The 21,823-nt window shown below is 38.4% G+C and overlaps 1 protein-coding gene across 6 annotated transcripts in view; it reads left to right on the top strand.

The window, feature by feature from the left end:
• Positions 1 to 21,823, top strand: part of LOC123770855 (agrin) — a 419,139-nt gene that overhangs the window by 379,661 nt on the left and 17,655 nt on the right. For 5 of the 6 annotated variants that reach the window (XM_069305808.1, XM_069305809.1, XM_069305810.1 and 2 more), the window contains 10 exons: positions 1,348 to 1,680; positions 1,962 to 2,188; positions 8,171 to 8,359; positions 11,270 to 11,412; positions 11,752 to 11,984; positions 12,792 to 12,926; positions 14,003 to 14,246; positions 16,640 to 16,804; positions 17,217 to 17,348; positions 18,580 to 18,698. In XM_069305808.1, coding sequence (XP_069161909.1) covers positions 1,348 to 1,680; positions 1,962 to 2,188; positions 8,171 to 8,359; positions 11,270 to 11,412; positions 11,752 to 11,984; positions 12,792 to 12,926; positions 14,003 to 14,246; positions 16,640 to 16,804; positions 17,217 to 17,348; positions 18,580 to 18,698 — 1,920 coding nt within the window. The remainder of the gene's footprint in view (positions 1 to 1,347; positions 1,681 to 1,961; positions 2,189 to 8,170; positions 8,360 to 11,269; positions 11,413 to 11,751; positions 11,985 to 12,791; positions 12,927 to 14,002; positions 14,247 to 16,639; positions 16,805 to 17,216; positions 17,349 to 18,579; positions 18,699 to 21,823) is intronic. The other variant, XM_069305811.1, reaches the window with a different exon arrangement.

Below are 21,823 nucleotides of genomic sequence, written 5' to 3'. Positions count from 1 at the left end.
GACAATTTTTCCTGTTCGTGGACACCTTGTGTTGCACTTATGTTTTGCCCGAGTGTTGCTATGATACCATGTGCGGCTCGGCCCACACTTGAGGAGCTGGCTGTCTCGAGGCCTGGTAGTGCTGTCACCGAGGTGGTGCCACTCGCCCAAGGTATTGGCACCGTGTTTGAGATGGTGATTCTGAACCTCCAGAGAGGATGGTGGCATTGCTTCCCAGGTAGTTTTACCAATCAAATTCAAGTTCAAATGTTTATTCAGGTAAAAGTACATACATAGAAGATGTGTTACAAACACAATGTTGGATTTATAGATAGAGCTAGTACATACAATACCTAAAGCCACTAATACGCACAGCGTTTTGGGCAAGGTATGGGGGAAAAAACCACTTAGACTAAAACTTAATACTAATTGAGATTAAAGTATAAATTATGTTGAAAGAGGGGGAAGACATAGCAGAAATCAGCAATTAAACAAGTTGGTCAACAAACAGTATTGTTTGAAAATAGCAAGACATGAGTTAACATTTAGGGGGTAAGGTAGGTTACATGGAGTTTATTAGGTAGTACTTGGTTTTTTCTCTTAAACTGGTTGAAAGAGGTCATAGTACTACAACATGCCAAGTTGATGGTTCCATTCTTGAGGCAGAAGCAATGATTTGTGAATGATGACAATGTACATCTTCACGATCGCACTGTCCTAAAATGTTGGCAGTGTCTCCGATGTGGTGACACTGACCTGACATTATGGTACTGCCTCTGAAGTTGTTCCACTGGCCTACAATGGATGATGCTATTTTTGGATGTGGTTACATTTTCTTATAGGTGGGAGTACTGTCTTCCAAGATGATGTTACCATCATCTTTGTGATGGTGGCACTCTCCTTGTCATAAATGAGACAGGAGTGGCAAGTCCCTTGCATCATATAGACATTACACACATTCAGAGCTCATGTGTGATAACTTCTCTGGAGACAAGTCCTGGATGTGGTGACACTTCACTGGAACTATTGCCATTGCTTTCAAGGTAGCATACTGTCCTGGAGAGAATATTATTTTTCCTAAGGTGGTAACACTACCATGGGGATTTGGAACTTCTCTGCTTTGCACTTCTCTGAAATTATTGGCACTGTATCAGAGGTGTTGACACTATCCTGAAGGTGGTGGCACTTGTGGAAATGTCACCATCCTGGAGGGGCTGACTACCTTAAAAATATGATTGCTTTGGTGGTGGCACTATCCTCGAGGTGTAATTATTGCCTAGCAATAGAAATACCAATAAAGACAGCTGACTCAAATGTGGGCCGATGTCCCATGTGGCACTGCTCTGATGTGCCAACAACCTGATGTAGGCAACCAGTCTGACGGCGTGACGGAAACACCTCTGCGTCGTTCTACTGCTCCCCTGTCAACGGAACCACATCGTTCGGAGACGGCGAAGGCGACGCGTCACCTATTGCAGCCAGAGTACGTGGTGGGAAGTGGGAGTGGGTCAAGCACCCACAGTCTCTCCAACAGCATCTTCAGTGTGCCACCCACGCCTGTCACCATAGCGGCCTTTGGGCTTTTGGGCTCCATCTGTTACAGGGACAAGGACTGCTCTGTGCCTTACTCCCGCTGCAAGACGTCGATCTGTACCTGCCGCGTTGGATACACGCAGAGCGCCGACCGTCAGACATGTGTAGGTGAGTTGCCACAATCCTTCTCCAGGTAAGGTGCTACACTGCATGGCTTTCCCGCACCTGCACTCTGTGTACTGTACCATTTATATTTTTAAGCCTCGGCAGTAAGCCATATACATTCATAGATAAAAGTAACAGTTCTTCAATGCTATTTTTTGTTTCATTTTGAACAAATTGCAATCATGATGCAGAATGAATGATGTATTAGCTGATATAATGTATTGTTAACCCTCCCCGGCCCCTCCTGTTTGTTACTGATGGTGGTCCTGCTACCCTACTGGCAGTTAACACCCCAGGGAGGGAAGAGGTGGTGGGGGCATGTAGCCGTCAGCCATGCCAGAGAGGTGGCTCATGTCGAGAGCTGCCTGATGGGAGCTATTCCTGCCACTGCACATCCAGAGCTACAGGAGCCCACTGCGAGAATGAGTTACCACCACCCTATCAGATTCCTTCCTTCAGTGGGTCCTCTTACTTAGAGGTGAAGAAGATAAAGGCTTACAACAAAGTCCAGGTTAGTTATCGAGCTCCTGTACACCCACCCATTGTACCTTCTTGTAAATAAATTATTATTATTATTATTGTATTAAAAAAAATCCTTTGTCTCGTGTAGGACCGCCATGCACTTTTTTTTTTTTTATGCAGGTGAGTACAGGACCAGACGACTGCTGACTTCTCTTACACTCACTTGTCAAAGAAACTAAGTGTAGGTTATTGCAAGAGGTGTAACTAGAAAAAAGTTTAGGCTTATTGACACCTCTATTTGATACCAAGCTGGACCATGGAATAGTCCCCTAGATTGGAAATATGCAAACGTCACTGCTATTTAAAAAGAAAAGAAAAAAAGAAAGAGCTCAGCAGAAAACTATCATCCAGTTAGGTTAACCTCACACATCTGCAAGCTCATGGAGGAAATCCTGAGGGAATCATTCACCACCTCACAGTGAACAATATTGTAAAATCAACACAACATGGTTTTGTTAAAATTAGATCCTGCCTTACAAACCTGCTCACATTTTTGGAAACGGTAACCAGATATTTTCAGAGAGAGCTTCCAGTAAATGTAGTATACATGGACTTTGCTGAAGCTTTTGATAAGGTAGCACAGGAAAGACTTAACAAGAAAATTACAGATACATGGAATAAAGAGTAGAATACTAGAATGGATAAAACAATCGTTGAAATAAAGAAAGCAAGGAGTTGACATAAACGAAAATGAATCTGACAGGAGAGATGTGGTGAGTGGGGTACCGCAAGGGTCCGTGTTGAGCCCAATCCTTTTTGGCATATCCACCATTCACAGAAAGTTTATTTATTTATTCATTTATATAATAATAATAATAATATTTTATTTAGGAATAGTACATACATAGATGCAGTTACAAACATTCTGATTGATTTATAGATAGAGCTAGTACATACAATACCTAAAGCCACTAGTACGCATAGTGTTTCAGGCAAGGTGAGGTGGGGGAAAAACACTTAGCCTAAAACTTAATAGTAATTTAGCTTAAAGTATAAATTGCATTAAAAAAATAAAATTAAAGATAAAAAGGGGGGGGGAACATGGTAGAAAATAGCTAATATACAAGTTGGTCAGCAAACAGCATTGTTTAAAAATAGTAAGACATGGGTTGACATTTAGGGGTAAGGTAGGTTACATGGAGTTAATTAGGTAGTACTTAGTTTTCATCTTAAACTGGTTGAGAGAGGTACAGCCTTTGACATGATTGGGAAGGTCATTCTTCATCCTGGGTCCCTTGATTTGTTGAGCATTTCTAGTTTGATTAAGTCATACTCTTGGAATATCAAATAGGTATTTGTTTCTGGTGTGGTGCCCATGTGTTCTGTTATAACCTTCTAAGAAGCTTTTAAGGTCAGGATTGACATTACAATTCAGAGTTTTAAATATATAGAGTACACATGAGAGGATGTGCAGTGACTTAATATCAAACATATTCAGAGATTTGAGTCAGGGTACCGAATGCTGTCTGGGTCCAGAGTTAGATATTGTTCTAATAGAACCTTTGTGTTGGGTAATTAGAGGACTTAAATGATTTTGGGTAGTAGAACCCCAAGCACAAATACCATAGTTGAGATAAGGATAGATGAGAGAGTAATAGAGCGTCACCAGGGCAGGGCAAGGTACATAATATCTGATCTTAGAAAGAATGCCAACAGAATATATATATATATATACATGAAGGTACATTGGGTTGTGAGAGTACATAACATTGATGTTCTTACCTTCTTGCAAAGCCACTAATACCCATAACATTTTGTGCAGGTTCTTAATCCAGCAAATAAAGTAAGAGTATAGGTATTTAAAAGTACATTGTAGCAAAATTTGAGTTCAACATAATAACTAGAATATAATTTGATGTCATTGTTTATACTGGTAAAGGGCATGCCTTAAGTATTAAAATTGGGTGAGGGGATAGCAGAAGAGACAGTGCGAGTTTGAAACACAATGTTGGAAACTATGAGATGAAATTAGATACTTTTTGGTTTTACATTTGAATAAAGCAGAGGTTTTAATTTTTTTTTTTTTTTTTTTTTTTTGAGAGTGAATTCCATAGACTGGGTCCTTTTATTTGCATGGAGTGTTTGCACAGATTTAGTTTGACTCTAGGAATATCAAGGAAATATTTATTCCTGGTGTGGTGCTCATGGGTACTTTTACATCTACCAAGAAAGAGTTTCTTGATCTGGATTAACCCTTCAACTGCTCGGCTTCCAAATATGACACCCCCCCCCCCCCAGTGCACAGGAAATAAATTCTATGGAAAAAATTATTTTAATTTTTGAAAGTGTCAAAACCCTTCTCTGGGTACGGGTATGGTAACGGAAAGTCGAAATTGTACTTACTTTGGCTGCTATGGGGTCCGTAAGTTGGCGCATGACGATGTCATTCCCCGTGCGCCCGTGGTGTAAGCTTTCGGGGCCAGTAGGGCGCCCGGGGCGGGATGCACGCGCTGCCGCAAATATACTTTTGTTCAATTTCTGCCCACAGTTCCAAATACATTTTCTTTGTTTTTACATGCCAATCCTATGTATAATGAACAGATACACTATATTATGGCAGTAGAACATCCGTATTGTTCGTAGACACTGTGTTACGTGCATCTCAAAAGTGTTCACTTATCCTGCACTTATTTCCAATGTATCATGGTAATATATTTATATTTATAGTCTATATACACACTATTCAGTATCACACACACACTATATACACACACCATAAACACACTCAGTACTCCACAAGTGTGTGATATGCAGCAAAACAACCAACAGGGCAGAGTGGCACCTTGCACTCCACACACCAGGTGCTGATGCATCTTCGCTTTTGTTCTCTGCGGGTAGTGTTCCTGCATACTATACATGCATGTTTACCCTTCTCCTGTGATGCAGTGCCTGGCATATACTCGAGCATGTGTACTCCAAAGTTCTCATTACCCCTCAGTCTGTCTGGAGCTGCGTGTGGCTTTGTTGCTTGCACTCTGCGCGGTGCAACGGAGCCCTCCTTGCCATACTTTACAAGCAGCTGTGACACAACACCTGCACTGAATGTACGTATTGATGGCTTCCTGCCAGATTTTACCAGGTACATATTGAAGCAGTTGAGCACAGCAACATCTATTAGGTGGAAGAAGAACTTTTTTGTCCATTTCACAGACTTGCGGACGCACTCCACTCCACCAAGCATCATGTCACATTTATCGGCAAGGCGCATGTTCACGTTATAGTCTATGACACAGTTCGGTCTATACATGGGGAAGCAAGTCTGAAAGTGGACTTTGCCACTGTCCAACATGGCACCGGTGTGAATTGTAGTCAGCGTATTCACCTCGCGTCTGTCCTTCCACCGCACTGACAGCATATTGTCACACTTGCGCAGCTGGCAATCACCCACTGCTATACTAATACCGAACACTGGCATTTCCTTCCTGTGGGCCTTCACAGTGCCACATATGGCGGTGTTGTAGGCAAAGAGGTATCTGGTCAACAAGGGGCTGGTGTAATAGTTGTCGGTGTACAGTATATGCTCCTTGTTCAGCAATGGTTCCATCAGGGTTTTTACGACACTGCTGGAGAACCCGTGTTCATCTTGAGCTGGTATGTCGACGTCTGTACCAAAATACAATATCATGTCCAAGACCATACCAGTCTCACAGTCGCACAGCACAAAAAACTTCGGTCCAAAATGGTGCCGTTTTGATGGGATGTACTGCTTGAATGCCAGTCGCCTCTTGAACAGTACTAGCGATTTGTTGATAGCCACATTCTGTCCAGGTACAAAATAATCCCTGAACTTCCCTCTCATGTCACTGAACACCTGTACCTTCCACAGTCTGTCGTTTCTGTCCTCATTTGCATTATTCTCGAAATGCAGGCACCTGAGAATCAAGAGGAACCTATCACGCGACATATACAGGTTGAACACGGGTGATGGAACTAGGCTGTCTTTGCTCCAATAATTCTGGACGACAGCTTTCTTGGAGTGCTTCATCATCATGCTGAGTGCCAGAAACACGTATATTTTGTTAACTGTCGTGTCCTTCCATAGCGTAAGGCGTGAGGCAGGTAAAATGCCGGCATCTATGAGGCTGTGAGCGAACCTGTTTGTCGCAGTCACAAGATGCGTCATGAATTCGTTGTCGAAATATGCCTGGAAATATTCCATTTCTGCCATATCATCACCATTATATGGGAATAATGCTGTAACACCAAAATCGGTAGCATCAAACGTTGGTATTTGAGGGACAAATGTGGCACAATCCTCTGACACAAGTACACCCGTTGGCGTTGGTGTTGGCGCCAACACCACGGCCAACACCACCACGAGCACCAAAAACACGGCTACGTCGTCTGCTGCTGTAGCTGCATGAGGGTATGCTAGGCGATGAGACAGATTTACGTACCATAGGCCTACCATGAACACTTGATGTTGAGGGGCCACTGTTGTCATTGTCCCGTTGCTGTGAGACACGCTGCCACCTGCCGCGACGTGTTTCTGAGGCAGCAAAACCACGCCTGGTAACACCCTCGCTGCTTGTACTCGGGTCATCCACACTACTCGTATCAGAGCCTATGTCACTGAAGCCCGAGAACGATTCATCATATGTACTGTCACTAAATAAACTGGGTCTGGGGACATACATGGTGGTAGTAGTGGTGATGGTGTTGACCCAGAGCGGCGAGGCAGGCCGGGCGAAGCGCGTGTACCGTACATGCTCGCCACATCATCTACCTCAGTCTCTCCCTCACTCGTATCAGACCTCTTTAAGGTCTTTCTCTGGATCATAGTCTAGGTCATCATCCATAGCACCGTCATCATACAAAATGTTGCGCATCTCCTTCTCAGAGAGTCGCTTTCCATGACCGCGGGTCACCGTGGAGCAGGAGCTCATAGACGATGCGTCAGACATGGTTGCTGCTTTGAAACTGAGGCTCCCTATGGCCGCGGGGCATGCTGGGAATTTTTTCCAAGATGGCGGAAGATAACTGGGAGCCCCAAGGCATCCATTTCGTACCCGGGTCACCGCGCGCCAGTTTTGAATGGAACGTGAAAAATACAAATACCCGGAGGCGCGTTGCACAAACCAAATGAGGGCCTGCAGGTGTGTTGCGCAGTTTAGGGGTTAAATGCTCTGGATTAGCATTTAAGAACAAGGTTTTGAACATGTTGCAATTGGGAGCTGCAGGAAAAAAACTAATTTCAATGGAAAAGAAGCTGAAAAGAAACGAAACTTCAAGAAAAAACTGTAAAAATCTCTGGTGCACGCCCAATTGGATTATTGTATCTGAGAATGGAAACTTATCTTTAGAAAGACAGCTGCTTCTGAAAAATTTCAACACTGAGCAACAAAAATCATTCCAGAACTAAGTTGACTCCCATACCAGGAATGGTTGAGGGCCACAGGACTAACAATACTGCAAACCAGACATGACAAGGCTGATCTCATCAAGACTTAAAATACTGAACATGTTGGAGTACAATGATCCAGACAACATCTTTAAAAGATCAGATGTAACACGAACAAGGAGCAACTGTTTCAAGCTCAGCAAACCACACTGTGGGACAGAAGACAGGAGATGCTCTTACACCCACAGGATTACTAGGGGGATTACCCCCTATTCCCTTTCATAAAATATTCATAAAAGTTTTATCCATTCCATTATTCTACCATATCATTTTGCATTTTATGAACAATAATGGCTTATGGCATTCCCAATAAAATTTGAAAAGTTGGCATTGTAATTGCAAGTACAGTATGATCATTTAGTTAAGATAATAAATAATTTGTTTCCTTAGATACTGGAGAATTATTTATTTTCTCATCTATAAAAAGTTTACAAAATTAGTTTTCTGTAATCTAAAAAGCTGACGAGTTTACTAAATGCATTAACAGCTTATAGACAGCTGTTACTGTATTATTAAATTACTGTATTATAAGTTTCTTATTTGCATGAAACTTATTTTTTCTCTTTTCAGGTTGAACTGGAGTTTCGAACATTTACGGACAGTGGAATCCTACTGTACAGTCAACAACAGAAAGATGGCTCAGGAGATTTCCTCTCTTTGGCCCTTGTTGGTGGCTTCGTCGAGTTTCGCTACAATCTGGGGTCTGGACCTGCATTAATTCGCAGCCATGAACGAGTTCAGATGAAGCGCTTCCATAAAGTAAGTAACAAATTTTCCCTCTCATAAAGGGTTTGTAATTTTGCTGGCTATCAAGGATGAGCTGCTGCCCTGAAGTTTCTTCCTGAAGGAGAATCAGTTGTTGCAGTGGGTTTCCATTAAAATATAATGATTGATTCCAAACCCCCCCTTCAGTGCATACGATTTTCAATTTTTCCAATCTTTTACTACTTTTGCTGTTATCTGACAAACACAATGTATTTGTATTGGTGTAAACAATAGAATATGCATTTGCACATGTTTTAATACCAAAATACAAATACATGGAAGCATTACATTTAAGAACACAAGAATGAAGGTAACTGCAGAAGACCTATTGGCCCATACGAGGCAGCTGATATTTATATCCACCCAATCTTGTTCAAATATACTGTATATCTAACCTATGCTTGAAACAATCAAGGGATCCTACTTCTATAATGTTACGCAGTAATTGGTTCCTCAAATCAACAACCCTGTCACCGAACCAGTATTTATCCAGGTCTTTCCTAGAACTAAACTGATCCAATTTATACCCATTGTTTCGTGTTCTATATTGTGGTGATAGATTTAATACCCTATTAATATCCCCTTTGTTATGCTCATTCATCCACTTGTATACCTCTATCATGTCATCCCTAATTCTTTGCCTTTCTAGAGAATGTAACGCTTTATTAATCTTTCTTCATATGACAGGTATCGAATTTGTGGGATTAACTTTATCATTCTATGCTGGACATGTTCTAGTGAATTTATATTCATTTATATTCATTCTATAGTATGGCGACCAAAACTGAACTTCATAATCTAAATGGAGCCTAACAAGAGCAAGATATAGCTGAAGAACAACACCAGGTGTCTTATTACTAATGCTTCGATAAATAAATCCCAGTGTCCTATTTGCCTTATTACGAACATTTATGCATACTGTATATTTTTTGGTCTTAAATTCTTACTAATCATAACTCCGAGATCCCTTTCACAATCCGACTTTGCAGTCTCAAAACCATCTAGCTCGTATTTTGTAACTCTGTCATCATTACCAAGCCTCAAAACCTTACATTTGTCAGCATTAAACTGCATCTGCCAATCTTTTGATCATTTCAAACCCTACTTAGATCATCCTGAAGTGATAGCAAGTCTTTTTCTGTGTTAATTTCCCTTCAGATTTATGTATCATTAGCAAATTTGCAAATATTGCTGCTCAAACATGAATCTAAATCATGTATATATACTGTACTGTATTATGAATAACAGAGGTCCCAGGACAGAGCCCTGAGGCACTCCACTTACAACATTTTTCCTCTCAGACTTAACTCAATTTATACTAACTCTTTGTTAGTAGACTCTTTGTTGTCTTTTGGTATAGCCATGGCCTAATCCAACTTAATATAGGTCTCCCAATACCATGAGCCTTTATCCTTTTAATCAGTCTTTCATATGACACTGTATCAAAAGCTGTGCAGAAAGTCAAGGTACACAACATCAGAAACCTTACCACTATCAACTGCCTCAACTATGGTGGAATAAAATGATAGCAAATTTGTTAAACGTGAATGTCCATTAGTAAAACCATGTTGTGAATCATTTATTAATCTATTTTTTTCAAGATGAAGACAAAAGGTATTTGCAATTATTGATTCAAGCAACTTTATCACAATAGACATTAAGCTAATTGATGTTTGATGCAAGGGATCTCCTTTCTTGAAAATTGGTACCACATAAGCAACCTTCCATGACTCTGGCACTCTGCCCGACTCTAATGATTTATTAAATATGGTAGACAATGGCTTGCAAAGCTCCTATGTAAGTTATTTAAGCACCCTGGCAAACACTTCGTCCAGCCCTGGGGATTTGTTTGGCTTCAGTTTCACTATTTGTTTAACAACATCCTCCCTGGTAACTGCTAAACTTGTCAACCTGTCCTCTTCCCCACCAACATAGACTTGTTCGGCTGAAGGCATAATGTTAAGTTCCTCTTTAGTAAATACAGAGATAAAATATTTATTCAGAATACTACTTGTTGCTTCATCATTATCAGTCATCTGATCTGTCTCAGTTTTAATGGACCTATCCTTTCCCTAATCTTTATTCGATATAACTGAAAAAATTCTTTAGGATTTGTCTTTGCTTTCCCTGCTATGGGAACTTTGTAGTTTCTTTTTGCCATCCAACCAGTTGGACAAATTCTTGTTCTAAACTGCCTTCCTCATTCTTAATTCTTTTGTACCAAGCTCCTTTTAACCCATAAGGTTTTTCAGATACTGTACTTTGTTATCCATTTTGGGTCATTATTATTTGATCTATTAAATTTGTATGGTATACTACATTCCTGTGCTTTGCTTAGAATATTTTAAAATAAGTTATATTTTGAATCCACATCGAAATCCCTTGTTACGTCACCCATTGCTAGGTTCACGTCTTGCTCCAAGACGTGCCCACCCCCCATGCCTTTCCAATCTATTACATCCCCTCCCCCTCCCCCCCCCCCCCCAAAAAAAAAAATATATATATATATATATATATATATATATATATATATATATATATATATATATATATATATATATATATATATATATATATATATATATATATATATATATATATATATATAATATAATATATAATGTGTGTGTGTGTATATAATGTGTGTGTGTGTGTGTGTGTGTATATAATGTGTGTGTGTGTATATAATGTGTGTGTGTGTGTGTATAAAATACTGTATATATAAAAAATATACAGTATTTTTCTTATAACAATTAACACTGATTTTTGTGAGTGATGCACATATAATTTACCACCCTACATGGATATTATTTACTCCTAAGAGGTAGTCTGACTTTCATCATACAGTTTACATGTTCATTTCTTTAATAAAAACTACTGTACTGACAACCTTATCTCCTGTAGGTGGTGGCCAAAAGGTACCAACGAGATGGTATCCTGCAGCTAGATAACTCAGAGGACGCCATCGGCAAGGCTCCAGGGAACCTCAAAAGCCTAGATCTTCGAGGCTCGACTTTTATTGGCTATGTACCTACCAACGAGAGACGGTGAGATCAAATATAGTGTATACTGTTTTAAAGTAAATAATTGCAATACAATCACAAAAAACGTATTTAAAATACTGTACTGGTATAATTTTTTGTTAATACAGTAATACTGTATAACAAAACACATTATTGACTAATAAGCATCTGCAAATAAGAATAAATTTTATCTTCTAAAAATGTTCGATTTTTACTTGAATTTTAATTATAATTACTGTAAGTCTCTGAATGATTTGCATCCTTATTAAAGGAATTACAATACATAAAACTTCTTTGATTATGCCAAGTTGATTTAGACTAATCTTAATAATGTAGATCACGTTTGTATAATCCCTTCATCAGGGTATGGGAGAATGCGGGTACGACAGAGGGGCTAGTGGGATGCCTGCGATCGGTGAGAATCAATGGCCGGCCACTGGACTTGGTATGGCCCGGCTCTCCGCATGTGGTGAGGGCAGAACATGTGGGCGAGTGTTCTGCCTCCCCTTGTGCCTCTCTCCCGTGCCTTAACCAGGGCTCCTGCAGGCCTACTGATGATGGCCACTTTAAATGTCTTTGCATCCAGGGATACACTGGTGAGTAGTAATACAAGGAGGCTATTGGAAACCTCCTTGGGCTGATTTAAATTGAGGACTGTTTATTTCGTGCATCTAAAAGCCATCTAGATATTTTAATTTGTGATTCATTTTTAATCTTCACATCATTCCAATGCAATTATAAATTTAAAAGTTTGAAAGCCAAGCATTTCTAACAACTCTTACAAAAAAAATGTCTCTCATAATCTTGTCGAGCAGTAAACTAAGGTATTTATTTATTTATTTATTTTATATATTTATTTATTTACTGTATTTATATTCAAATTCCCTCTTTTTTAATTTTATATTATCTCAACACAATCTATACTCTAATCTCAATTAGTATTAAGTTTTAGTCTTAGTGGTTTTCCTGCCCGAAATGCTTTGCGTAATAGTGGCTTTAGGCATTGTATGTACTAGCTCTATCTATAAACCCTAGAAACACAAACCGTAACTATCTCTATTTTCCACTTGTTACAGCTTGTAATAAAGTTGTTACATCTTGGCTTAACGTGTTTATGACGTATTAGAACATTGTTACAACTTGCTATATTGGTTGTTATAACTGGTTAGGTGTTAAAACTTGTTCGAACATTGTACCAACGTCGTAGTTTCGGTGTATGTTTGGCGGGAATCCATCACTGTTTGTATCACACCTTATATGTATGTACTTTACATAAATAAACATTTGAATTTGAATTTTAAATTTGAATTTGAATAATTATTGATGCCTTTATGTTTTTAGTAATTTCCAAAGACAGATTCCAAGTAATTCTTAATTTTTATTATACCATTGCGATGCTGCAGGAGAGAGGTGTGAGGTGCGTTTGGACCCATGCGAGAGTCAACCATGCCAAGCTGGTGCCACCTGTGTTACCCTCCCATCAGAGGGCTTCCTCTGCAAGTGCCCTCCAGGCAGGACTGGCACCCTCTGTGACCAGAGTGAGTAGTGTTCGTTATTTTATATCGTGTTGCTAGTTATGGCCTCACTATGTTTTTGTACACTGGCTATGTTGAGGCGTGTATGAACTAGATATTGTATGTATGAACTAGTTAAATTTTGGAATTTATTAAGTACTGTTGTACAGTATGTGTTGTATGACTGAAAGTGATGAGTGTAAATTTATATTCAGCTATTCATCATTTTTATGAAACTGTTACTAAAGTGCACCATCATAGCTTACCGATCAATTGGCATATACAATTTAGTTCTGAAAATTTACCTAAGTTTACCTGACCAATTTACAAGATCAAAGTAAATTTATACTCTGAATTGCCAATACTTGACATTCTTATCCTTACAACACCATTATGCAGGCATATTTGATACTACTACTACTATGCTATACTTGTCTCTTGATGCTATTTAGTACAAGTACGTATATGGTTACCTTACCTTGAAGTTACCTTGAGATGGTTTCGGGGCTTAGCGTCCCCGTGGCCCGGTCCTCGGCCAAGCCTCCTCATTGCTGGACTGGTCAATCGGGCTGTTGGACGCAGCTGCCCACAGCCTTATGTATGATTCACAGCCTGGTTGATAGCCATGGTGTCTGTGAATGGGGGTACAATTCCTTCTGCTGAAAATTTAAAGTCTGCCTCTGGATAATACAAAGAATTTTTCAGACTAGTGATAAAGATGCAAGACTTGTATGTAGTGTTACATCTTACACAAAATTCTTGGTAGAATATAGTGTATTTTATATTACCCTATTATAGAAAAAAAACTAAACAACAAACCCTTAATTAAGGGTTTGTTGTTTAGTGTTTTATTTTAACACAAAATTTTAAAATTATTAATGTTTTACTTTTATGAGAAAAACTGTCAAGTTCATCAGTTGTAGGTGCATCAGGCCTGTGTATTGCAAGTTTTAAAAATGTTTATACACAACTGAAAAGGAATTAATTTCAGAGGTATACCTCCCAAAAATATCCTTGATCATCTTGAAGTTGTTAAAATATATTCATCCCTGCATTGTTTTAAATCATAAAACTTTCTAAAAAAAACTTTATCTCTGCAGTGGACCGTACTCTTCGGGAGTCGGTTATTCCAGACTTCGATGGTGATGCTTATCTGGAACTTCCAACACTTGAGAATGTCGGCAACTCTTTAGCCTTGGAGATCTGGTTTCTCACCAGATCTCCGGATGGAGTGTTACTGTATAATGGACAGATGGGTGGAGGAGGAGACTTCATTGCCTTGAATCTTCGCAATGGACACGTTGAATTCTCATATAACCTTGGCTCTGGTCTTGCAACACTAGTGTGAGTAATATTCTTTTATAATTCACCTCTTATCAGTTTAATGATTTCCTTTAGGGTATCTTATTCAGTCTTTTGATAAGTTGCATTATACAGTAGTCGGTATTTTAGATAATACTATTAAAATTCTATGGGAGAGGAATATCAAGGGCATGAGAATGGGACATGATGGTTATAAATGAACTGTCATGCTCTTCTAAGTCCCAGTTGCTAGTGCTGCACCTTTACAATTTCACCCTTAAGAAGTATCCGGTGTTTACCACTTCCATGTCTGATCTCTGTTATTCAGATTAATGTCACAAAATTAGTTCTGCTTCCCACACAGAATCACCAATTATAATGTGTTGTTTCAGATTCAGGCTGAAGTAAGTAGTGGGCCACTGGTGTAGGTGGTAAACTTCAGGTCAGAGTGAGCAACATGAACAAGCACAATTTGTTCCTGAACTTACTCTGGCACAAGTAACGTCTTTTTAGCCACTCTCACGCTCTTGGTCTGGATCCATGCTGTTACTAAGCTGTGCTTTAGTTCAAGCTTGTCTGGGATATACTAATCAATTTAAACCGTGAATCATATTTAAACATCGTGATTACTCTGATAAAAAGTTACTGTAGCTTATGACAGTCTGTTTTCTTTCTTTTTTTCAAAACGGAAGTTACAGGTTATAATAGGTTAGCTTAGGCTGGGTTCTAATTTTTCTAAAGGATATCATCCACTCTGTAGTTGCACTTGCATGCCTTTGCACTAGCAACAGATAAATAAAGCTTTCAAGAATGCACAAGAATCTGAGCTTTACAAGTTTAGCGTTAATTTGGATACAGATTTAGCTATAAGTTTAAATAGAAGAGAACTGATTATAAATGATTTTATGCTAAAAATTCTGCATTCAATTTAGAAACTTTGATCCAATAAAATAAAGGAAGTTAAATATGCAATTGCAGTCAAGAGAGAAATTTATCATAAGGAAACAGTTATTTTCCAGATTTAAAACATTGCAGTTCATTCTTATAAGTGAAACACTCAGATGGTGTAGCTTATATTGATCTTTCAAGATTGGAGAGTTCATAATAATGATTGTACAGTATTAATAGAAACCTAAAGTATCCCATTTATTTATACACACGATGGTCATTACTAGCTTGGGTATACAGTACTGTTAGTTAATACAAAGCTAAATGCTTTTTACGTTTAACAATGAAGCTTGACAAAATAATTTAGTTTGAAATGTAATAACACATATACTGTACTTGTTTTATCGAGAACCTGCACATAGTGTTTAGAAGGAGCAGAGTACACCAGCTGATATATAGTAGCCATATAAAATAATTTTCCAGTATTCATTGATCAGATATTCAAAAACATTATTCCCACAATATTTACAGTACTGCTGTCTATAACTATCTTTACTGCTACATAAGTCTTTCAAATGAAGAAATCTCAGAGTACCCAGCACAGCTTCCACCAAGTATGGGTCCATGCCAGTCCTCCACCACAACATGTTCAAAATATTTCAATAGATGCATCCTCAAATAAAATATTTTTATATTAAATAACTCAACCCATGCATGTGAAATTACGATAATTGAAAGTGACGACATTTTGGACCATCCTGGATGACTCGTAATGTTAGCACTTTCATTTCACTTCAAGCGTGTGGGTTGTGTTATGTGTTTCGGCTGTGTTATTGTGGCATTTTCTGCATTAATGTTAAACTCACTCTACTCTTTATTCGAACATCTGCCAAGAGGACTCTTTACTTTCTCTTCTTGAAGGCTGAATGCATTGAATTGATTTCCTGGTACCATCACACACTGCCACCCTCACACTTGCCACTCTCCTCTGCAGTACACACTAGATTATTGCTCATGTTCAATTATACTTTTTTTTTAAGTTCTTAATTTTTGCCATGTATTTTATTTGCCAATTAATGAAATTTTTGTTTCCACATTTCTTTTCCTTCACAAAGCTATGTAAACTGTATCACTGTTTTGTATATTTTTTTTGTTATTTTGGTATTTTTTTTTTTTGCCTCACTTTGGTCATTACCAGCTTGTAATTGTGTGTTGTCTTGTCCTGTTGAGGATTATTAAGTTACTACGTGCTCATCCTCAGACATTTATGCTATTCTACTTGATTACCTTGCACAAAAAGTCAGCTCAATATTTGATCTGTGGTCACTTATGATAAAAACTTCATGTATGGAATATCCTACAGATCTTGTAAAAAATTCAGTAAATAATGCTCACAGGAATAAAAGTCCTCTGTGTTATCAGTTGTTACATAACAGAAATTCTGAATCATATACTGTACACAACACATTACAAATAATAAATAATTAGCAACTTGGCACAAAATGAATGCATTACCACCCTAAATTTTGTTGTCATCCTGCTTACAGGAGCCCGAATCGTGTGCCCCTCAATACATGGCATGTGGTTCGTGTGCGACGAAAGAAGAGGCGTGGCGTTCTGCGACTTAATCAGGGTCGTAGAGTCATGGGCAAGAGTGGGCCGAGACTAAAAGAACTCAATCTCAACCAGCCACTCTACCTTGGAGGCCTTGAGTAAGTACTGTATCACAGTACTGGATATATATGCAAAATGCATCATTCTCTTCTATGTTGGAAGGGGTATTTGCAGCACATGTATAGATACTTGAATTAAATGCTACTAATTTTGGTAATTAAATACTGTAGTACATTTCTGCAACTTCACTAACACACATGGTGTTTCAGACAAGTCTTAATGCCAACACAATATTTTCTGTGCATTTAGCTAATTATATGAGGGTTTCTAAAGTGATAATGATGAACAATATAGACTACTTTATTTCAGATTGTGTAGCTTTAGTGATAACTCTAATAAGAGCTCATTTACAGTATTTAATATTCACAATAATTGCAAACACAAATTCTTAATTAGCATGAAGAAATATGTGGGATTATATGCAAACTACTAAAGAAATTTTCTCCTCAGAAATTATACGATGGCACATCCAGATTCTGGTGTCACCATGGGTTTCAATGGAGCCATTCAGCGTGTCCTTGTTAACTCAGAAGTCTTTGATAACTTGGATGAGCGAGCCACAGGTGGTCGAGGTGTCCGCAGGTAATATAGACATTAAGAATAATAATAATAATAATTCATTGTGTTGGGGGACAGGCAGCCAGTTTATACCATCAGTACATGTTAGGCTTATAGCAAGGTACCACCCAGTGTCGAATTTCTGATCCTGCTAAGGATGCGACCCCCTCAACAAGCTGACTAACTCCTGGGTACCTATTTACTACTAGATGAACAGAGGGCATTATGTGATAAGACATGCATCTAACCATTTCTGTCCTGCTTGGTATTTGAACCTGGAATTCTCGATTGTGAGTCAAGAACGAACCTGACTGTACTACAGGGACCCTGTTTAATGTTTAGCAACTAGTGTTGATGTAGGACTGTAAGGAATTACACACAACAGACAGATAATGTAGACAGAAACCTTTATGTTCCGTGACTCGGTTATATTTTGGGTGTCCAAATTTTGCTAATATGAGCAACTTTAAAATTGTAAAGTTGGTGTTTGTAATTAACAGGGCTACAATTAGCTAGGTACAAACACTCTGCATATCATTGATGGTTTGACTTTTCGAGATTCCTTAGTATGGTATTCATCAGGTATTGAGAAAACAGATGCTTGACTTTATTTATTTATTTATTTATTTATTTATTTATTTATTTATTTATTTATTTATTTATTTATTTATTTATTTATTTATATACAGTGTATATACAAGAAGGTACAATGGGTTTGAAAGTACATAGCATTGATGTTTTTACATTCTTGTAAAGCCACTTAACATGCATAGCATTTCAGGCTGGTCTTTAATCTAACAGATAATTTAAGTAGGTAATTTCTAGCAAAATTGAGAAATGTTAACAGGTATTGTACACTAAGAAAATTTGACAAAGATTAGTTGGTACAGTATAGTAAAATTTGAGGATTATCAATAGGTACATTGTAGCATAATTTGAGGATTATTTCAAGGTCTAATGTAGTAAACTATGCATTCAATATAACAGCCATGATATAAGATAATAGCAATGATTACAATGGTGAAGTTGAATGGCTTAGGCACATATATTGGGGAAGTGGATAATACAAGATACAGTGTGAGTTTGAAGAACTATGTAGGAAACTATGAGGATGAAATTAGGTACTTCTGCAGGAAACCATAATTGCTTCATCTCTTCTTTGAACTTACTAGACAAGCCTCTTCTCTGCAGGATTCAGTACAATAACCTCTCCAATAAATTATTCTCTTCAGATTAACACTTTATCTTCCCTCAGGTATAGAGGTCCTCCATGTCAGCTCAACCCATGTGAGAATGGTGGAGTTTGTCAGCCCTTCCGCAACAGATTTCTCTGTAAATGCCCTGCTGCTTATGGTGGAAAGTTCTGTGAAAAGCGTAAGTACTGTGAATTTGATGTTATATATAATACAGTGGCACCTTCGTTTTCGTAGTTAATCCATTCCCAGGGATGGTACGAAAACTGAAACTACGAAAACCGAAACAAATTTTCCCATAAGAAATAATGTAAATTGAATTAATCTGTTCCACACCTCCAAAAATATTAACTAAAAATACATTTTATACAGAATAATACTCTTAGGTACCTTACCTTTATGGAGGACTCTTGTTGGCATATGGAAAACAGTGAGGAGGAGGGGAGGAGGAGAGTGATAGTATTTTGAAGGGGGGAGTCCCCTTCCATTATAACAGCAGTGATGACATTTGTGGGGTACTCTCTCCCTTACATTTTTGCAGGCATACTACTAGGACCTGGTTCTGGCTCACTGCTTGCTTGTCTTACTAAGAATCTGTCTATAGACACTTACTTTTAACGTTTCTTTTTTCACTTACTTTTCCTACATTAACACTTGTCTGTAGTGAGACATCACAGTGTCTCACTATGAATGATCTCTTGTTTTTCCTCTATTGTCATCCTCATAACTATTTTCTTAGATTGAACATTACCACTGAATTTCTTGGAACCCATGGTGTGATATATAATAAGAATTTTTATGTTCAGAAACCAAAAAAATCACAAAACAATTAAATTCTTCTCAAAGAATCCAAGCGAGATCATCACTAGGCGGGAGACACTGGTAAACTGAAGTGCCATGCTTGCTGTGGAACCATACATATATAAACAAATGAGAGTACGACCACCGAGGCAAACTACGACTACCGAATCAAATTTCTCAGAAATTCATGAGAACCGAAAACTACGAGAACAGGGGCACACGAGAACCAAGGTTCCACTGTACTGTACAGTATCTGTATTTTACACGAATATACCTAGATTTATTTATTTATTTATTTAACTGAATTTACCTGAGGGTCACTAACACTCAAGTGTTAGTGATTGAGGATAGGAAGCCAGCGGCTTGTCAAAGGTCTCCACATTTGCCCTGATGATCTATTCCAGTTGGATTTTTAAATTTAACAGAGTTTTGGCAAGTAGGTGGGTCCATGGGTTTATAACCACTGCACTGTGCAAAGCACCTTAAGGCACTCTAAGAGTTGTGCAATTTTTTTTAATTAGGTCATATTTTAAAGTTTGTTAATGGTTTCATTGCCCTTTGTGATTTGAAATGAAAATTATTAAGTTTGGAAACATTTGGACATTAACATTAGCTGAACATTTATAAAAACAACAAAAATATGTCCTTAACAGCTGCACCATGAAATTTTTGCCAGAAACAGGTGTGTAGTGCAGGGAATAATATTGTGGGTAAAAAAAGCATCTCCTGTTCTTGGTCCTACATTGTGGCTTGTTGAGCTTGAAACCGTTGCTCCTTGTTTGTGTTACATCTGACCTTTTGAAGAAATTGTTCAGTATTTTAAGTTTCAATGAGATCCGCCCTGTCTGCAGTATTACTATTCCATATACCTGTTTTTGATTATATATTTTCTGGGGGAGCCCCTTCGGCTCCCCGGAGCTTATCCAGGCTGATATGCTAATGTCAGACTTTGGCATCAGTCGTGTGTATGGAGTTCTATGGTCCTACCGGGGACGACGAGCCAGAACCTGGCCCCCTTAGAGAGGCATGGGGAGCAATGGCCAATAGAAATACCCGTGTGGTTGGAAGCATTCTATGTCTGCCATCGACCGGGTTTGTTTTGGGACCTCGCCTTTCTGGGTGCTTGACTTGGTCGATGGCAGACATAGAATGCTCCAACCACACGGGAGTTTCTATAGGCCATTGCTCCCCATGCCTCTCTGAGGGGGCCAGGTTCTGGCTTGTGGTCCCCGGTAGGCCCATAGAACTTCATACACACGACTGATGCCAAAGTCTGACATTAGCATATCCACCTGGATAAGTTCTGGGGAGCCTCCGGGTCTCGCCCAAAAAATGACGTTTCATTACATTCAACGCTGGTTTTTTGAACTAAGTATGTATGCATGTGATGACAGATACAGATAAGCTATTGTTTGGATTTTTTTTTTGCAATGTACATTTTAATGTACAATGTACAATGTTGCAATTTAAAGTACAGCTGGAAAAGATCATCAGGGCAAATGGAGGGACCTTCAACAATCCGCCGGCTTCCTGTCCTCATCGAAGCCAATAGTGTTTGTGGCTCTCGGGTAAATTCATAGCTTTGATAGGTAGACAGTTCCAAAGGTTTATAACCCTGAATGAAAAAGCATCTGTTTTCTGTCCTGCATTGTGGGTTATTGAGCTTGAAACCATTATTTATTTTATTTATTTTTATTTATATATACAAGAGTTCTTACATTTTTGTACAGCCACTAGCACGCATAGCATTTCGGGCAAGTCCTTAATCTTATGTTCCCAGGAATACAACCCCACCAAATCGTTTAACAACCAGAATTTGTTTGATATTCCTTGTTTGCGTTACATCTGACTTTTTGTAGAAGTGGTCTGGATCAATATCCTCCAAATTTTTTGGTATTTTAAGTTTCAATGGAATAAGCCTTGTCATGTCTGGTTTGCCGTGTTGTTAGACCTGTAGCCTGTACAAAGGGAGATGAATAGACAGGTTATAAATAAATAAATAAAAAAATAATAATTATAGGTACAGATTGTGTAGGCTATTGGTAGGGTGTGATAATATAATTTAAGATACAGATTTTTAATAATTATAGATTATAATTCAAGGAAGAGATGTGATAAGGTGTGACCTGCCCAAAATACAATGCGTGTTAGTGGCTTTGGAAAAAGGTAAGAACTCTGATATTATGTACTTTCACAACCCAATGTTTCTTGTATTTAAATAAATAAATAAATAAATAGGGTTGTGAATATTGTAATTAGAATGGATTGAAGAAAGCTATGATTGAAGTGAACTCGATACATAATTGTATTAAATAACAACATTTACATTTCATGGGGCTAGGAGCTGATGCTTATCCCTGTAAATATTAACTAAGTTCATTTTGGTAAGTATATCTATGTTAATATACAATCATGTCTAGCTGAGTGCATCTAGGTGTGCACATCTACACTAATATCTAGAATGAGTTGAATATATCTAGGCAATTACATGTTGGCGCGTAAACA

Source organism: Procambarus clarkii, chromosome 56 (assembly GCF_040958095.1).
Source record: "Procambarus clarkii isolate CNS0578487 chromosome 56, FALCON_Pclarkii_2.0, whole genome shotgun sequence".
NCBI classification, from domain to species: Eukaryota; Metazoa; Arthropoda; class Malacostraca; order Decapoda; family Cambaridae; genus Procambarus; species Procambarus clarkii.
Note: the sequence above shows the minus strand (reverse complement) of the source record. Positions and strands in the feature narration are given on the sequence as shown.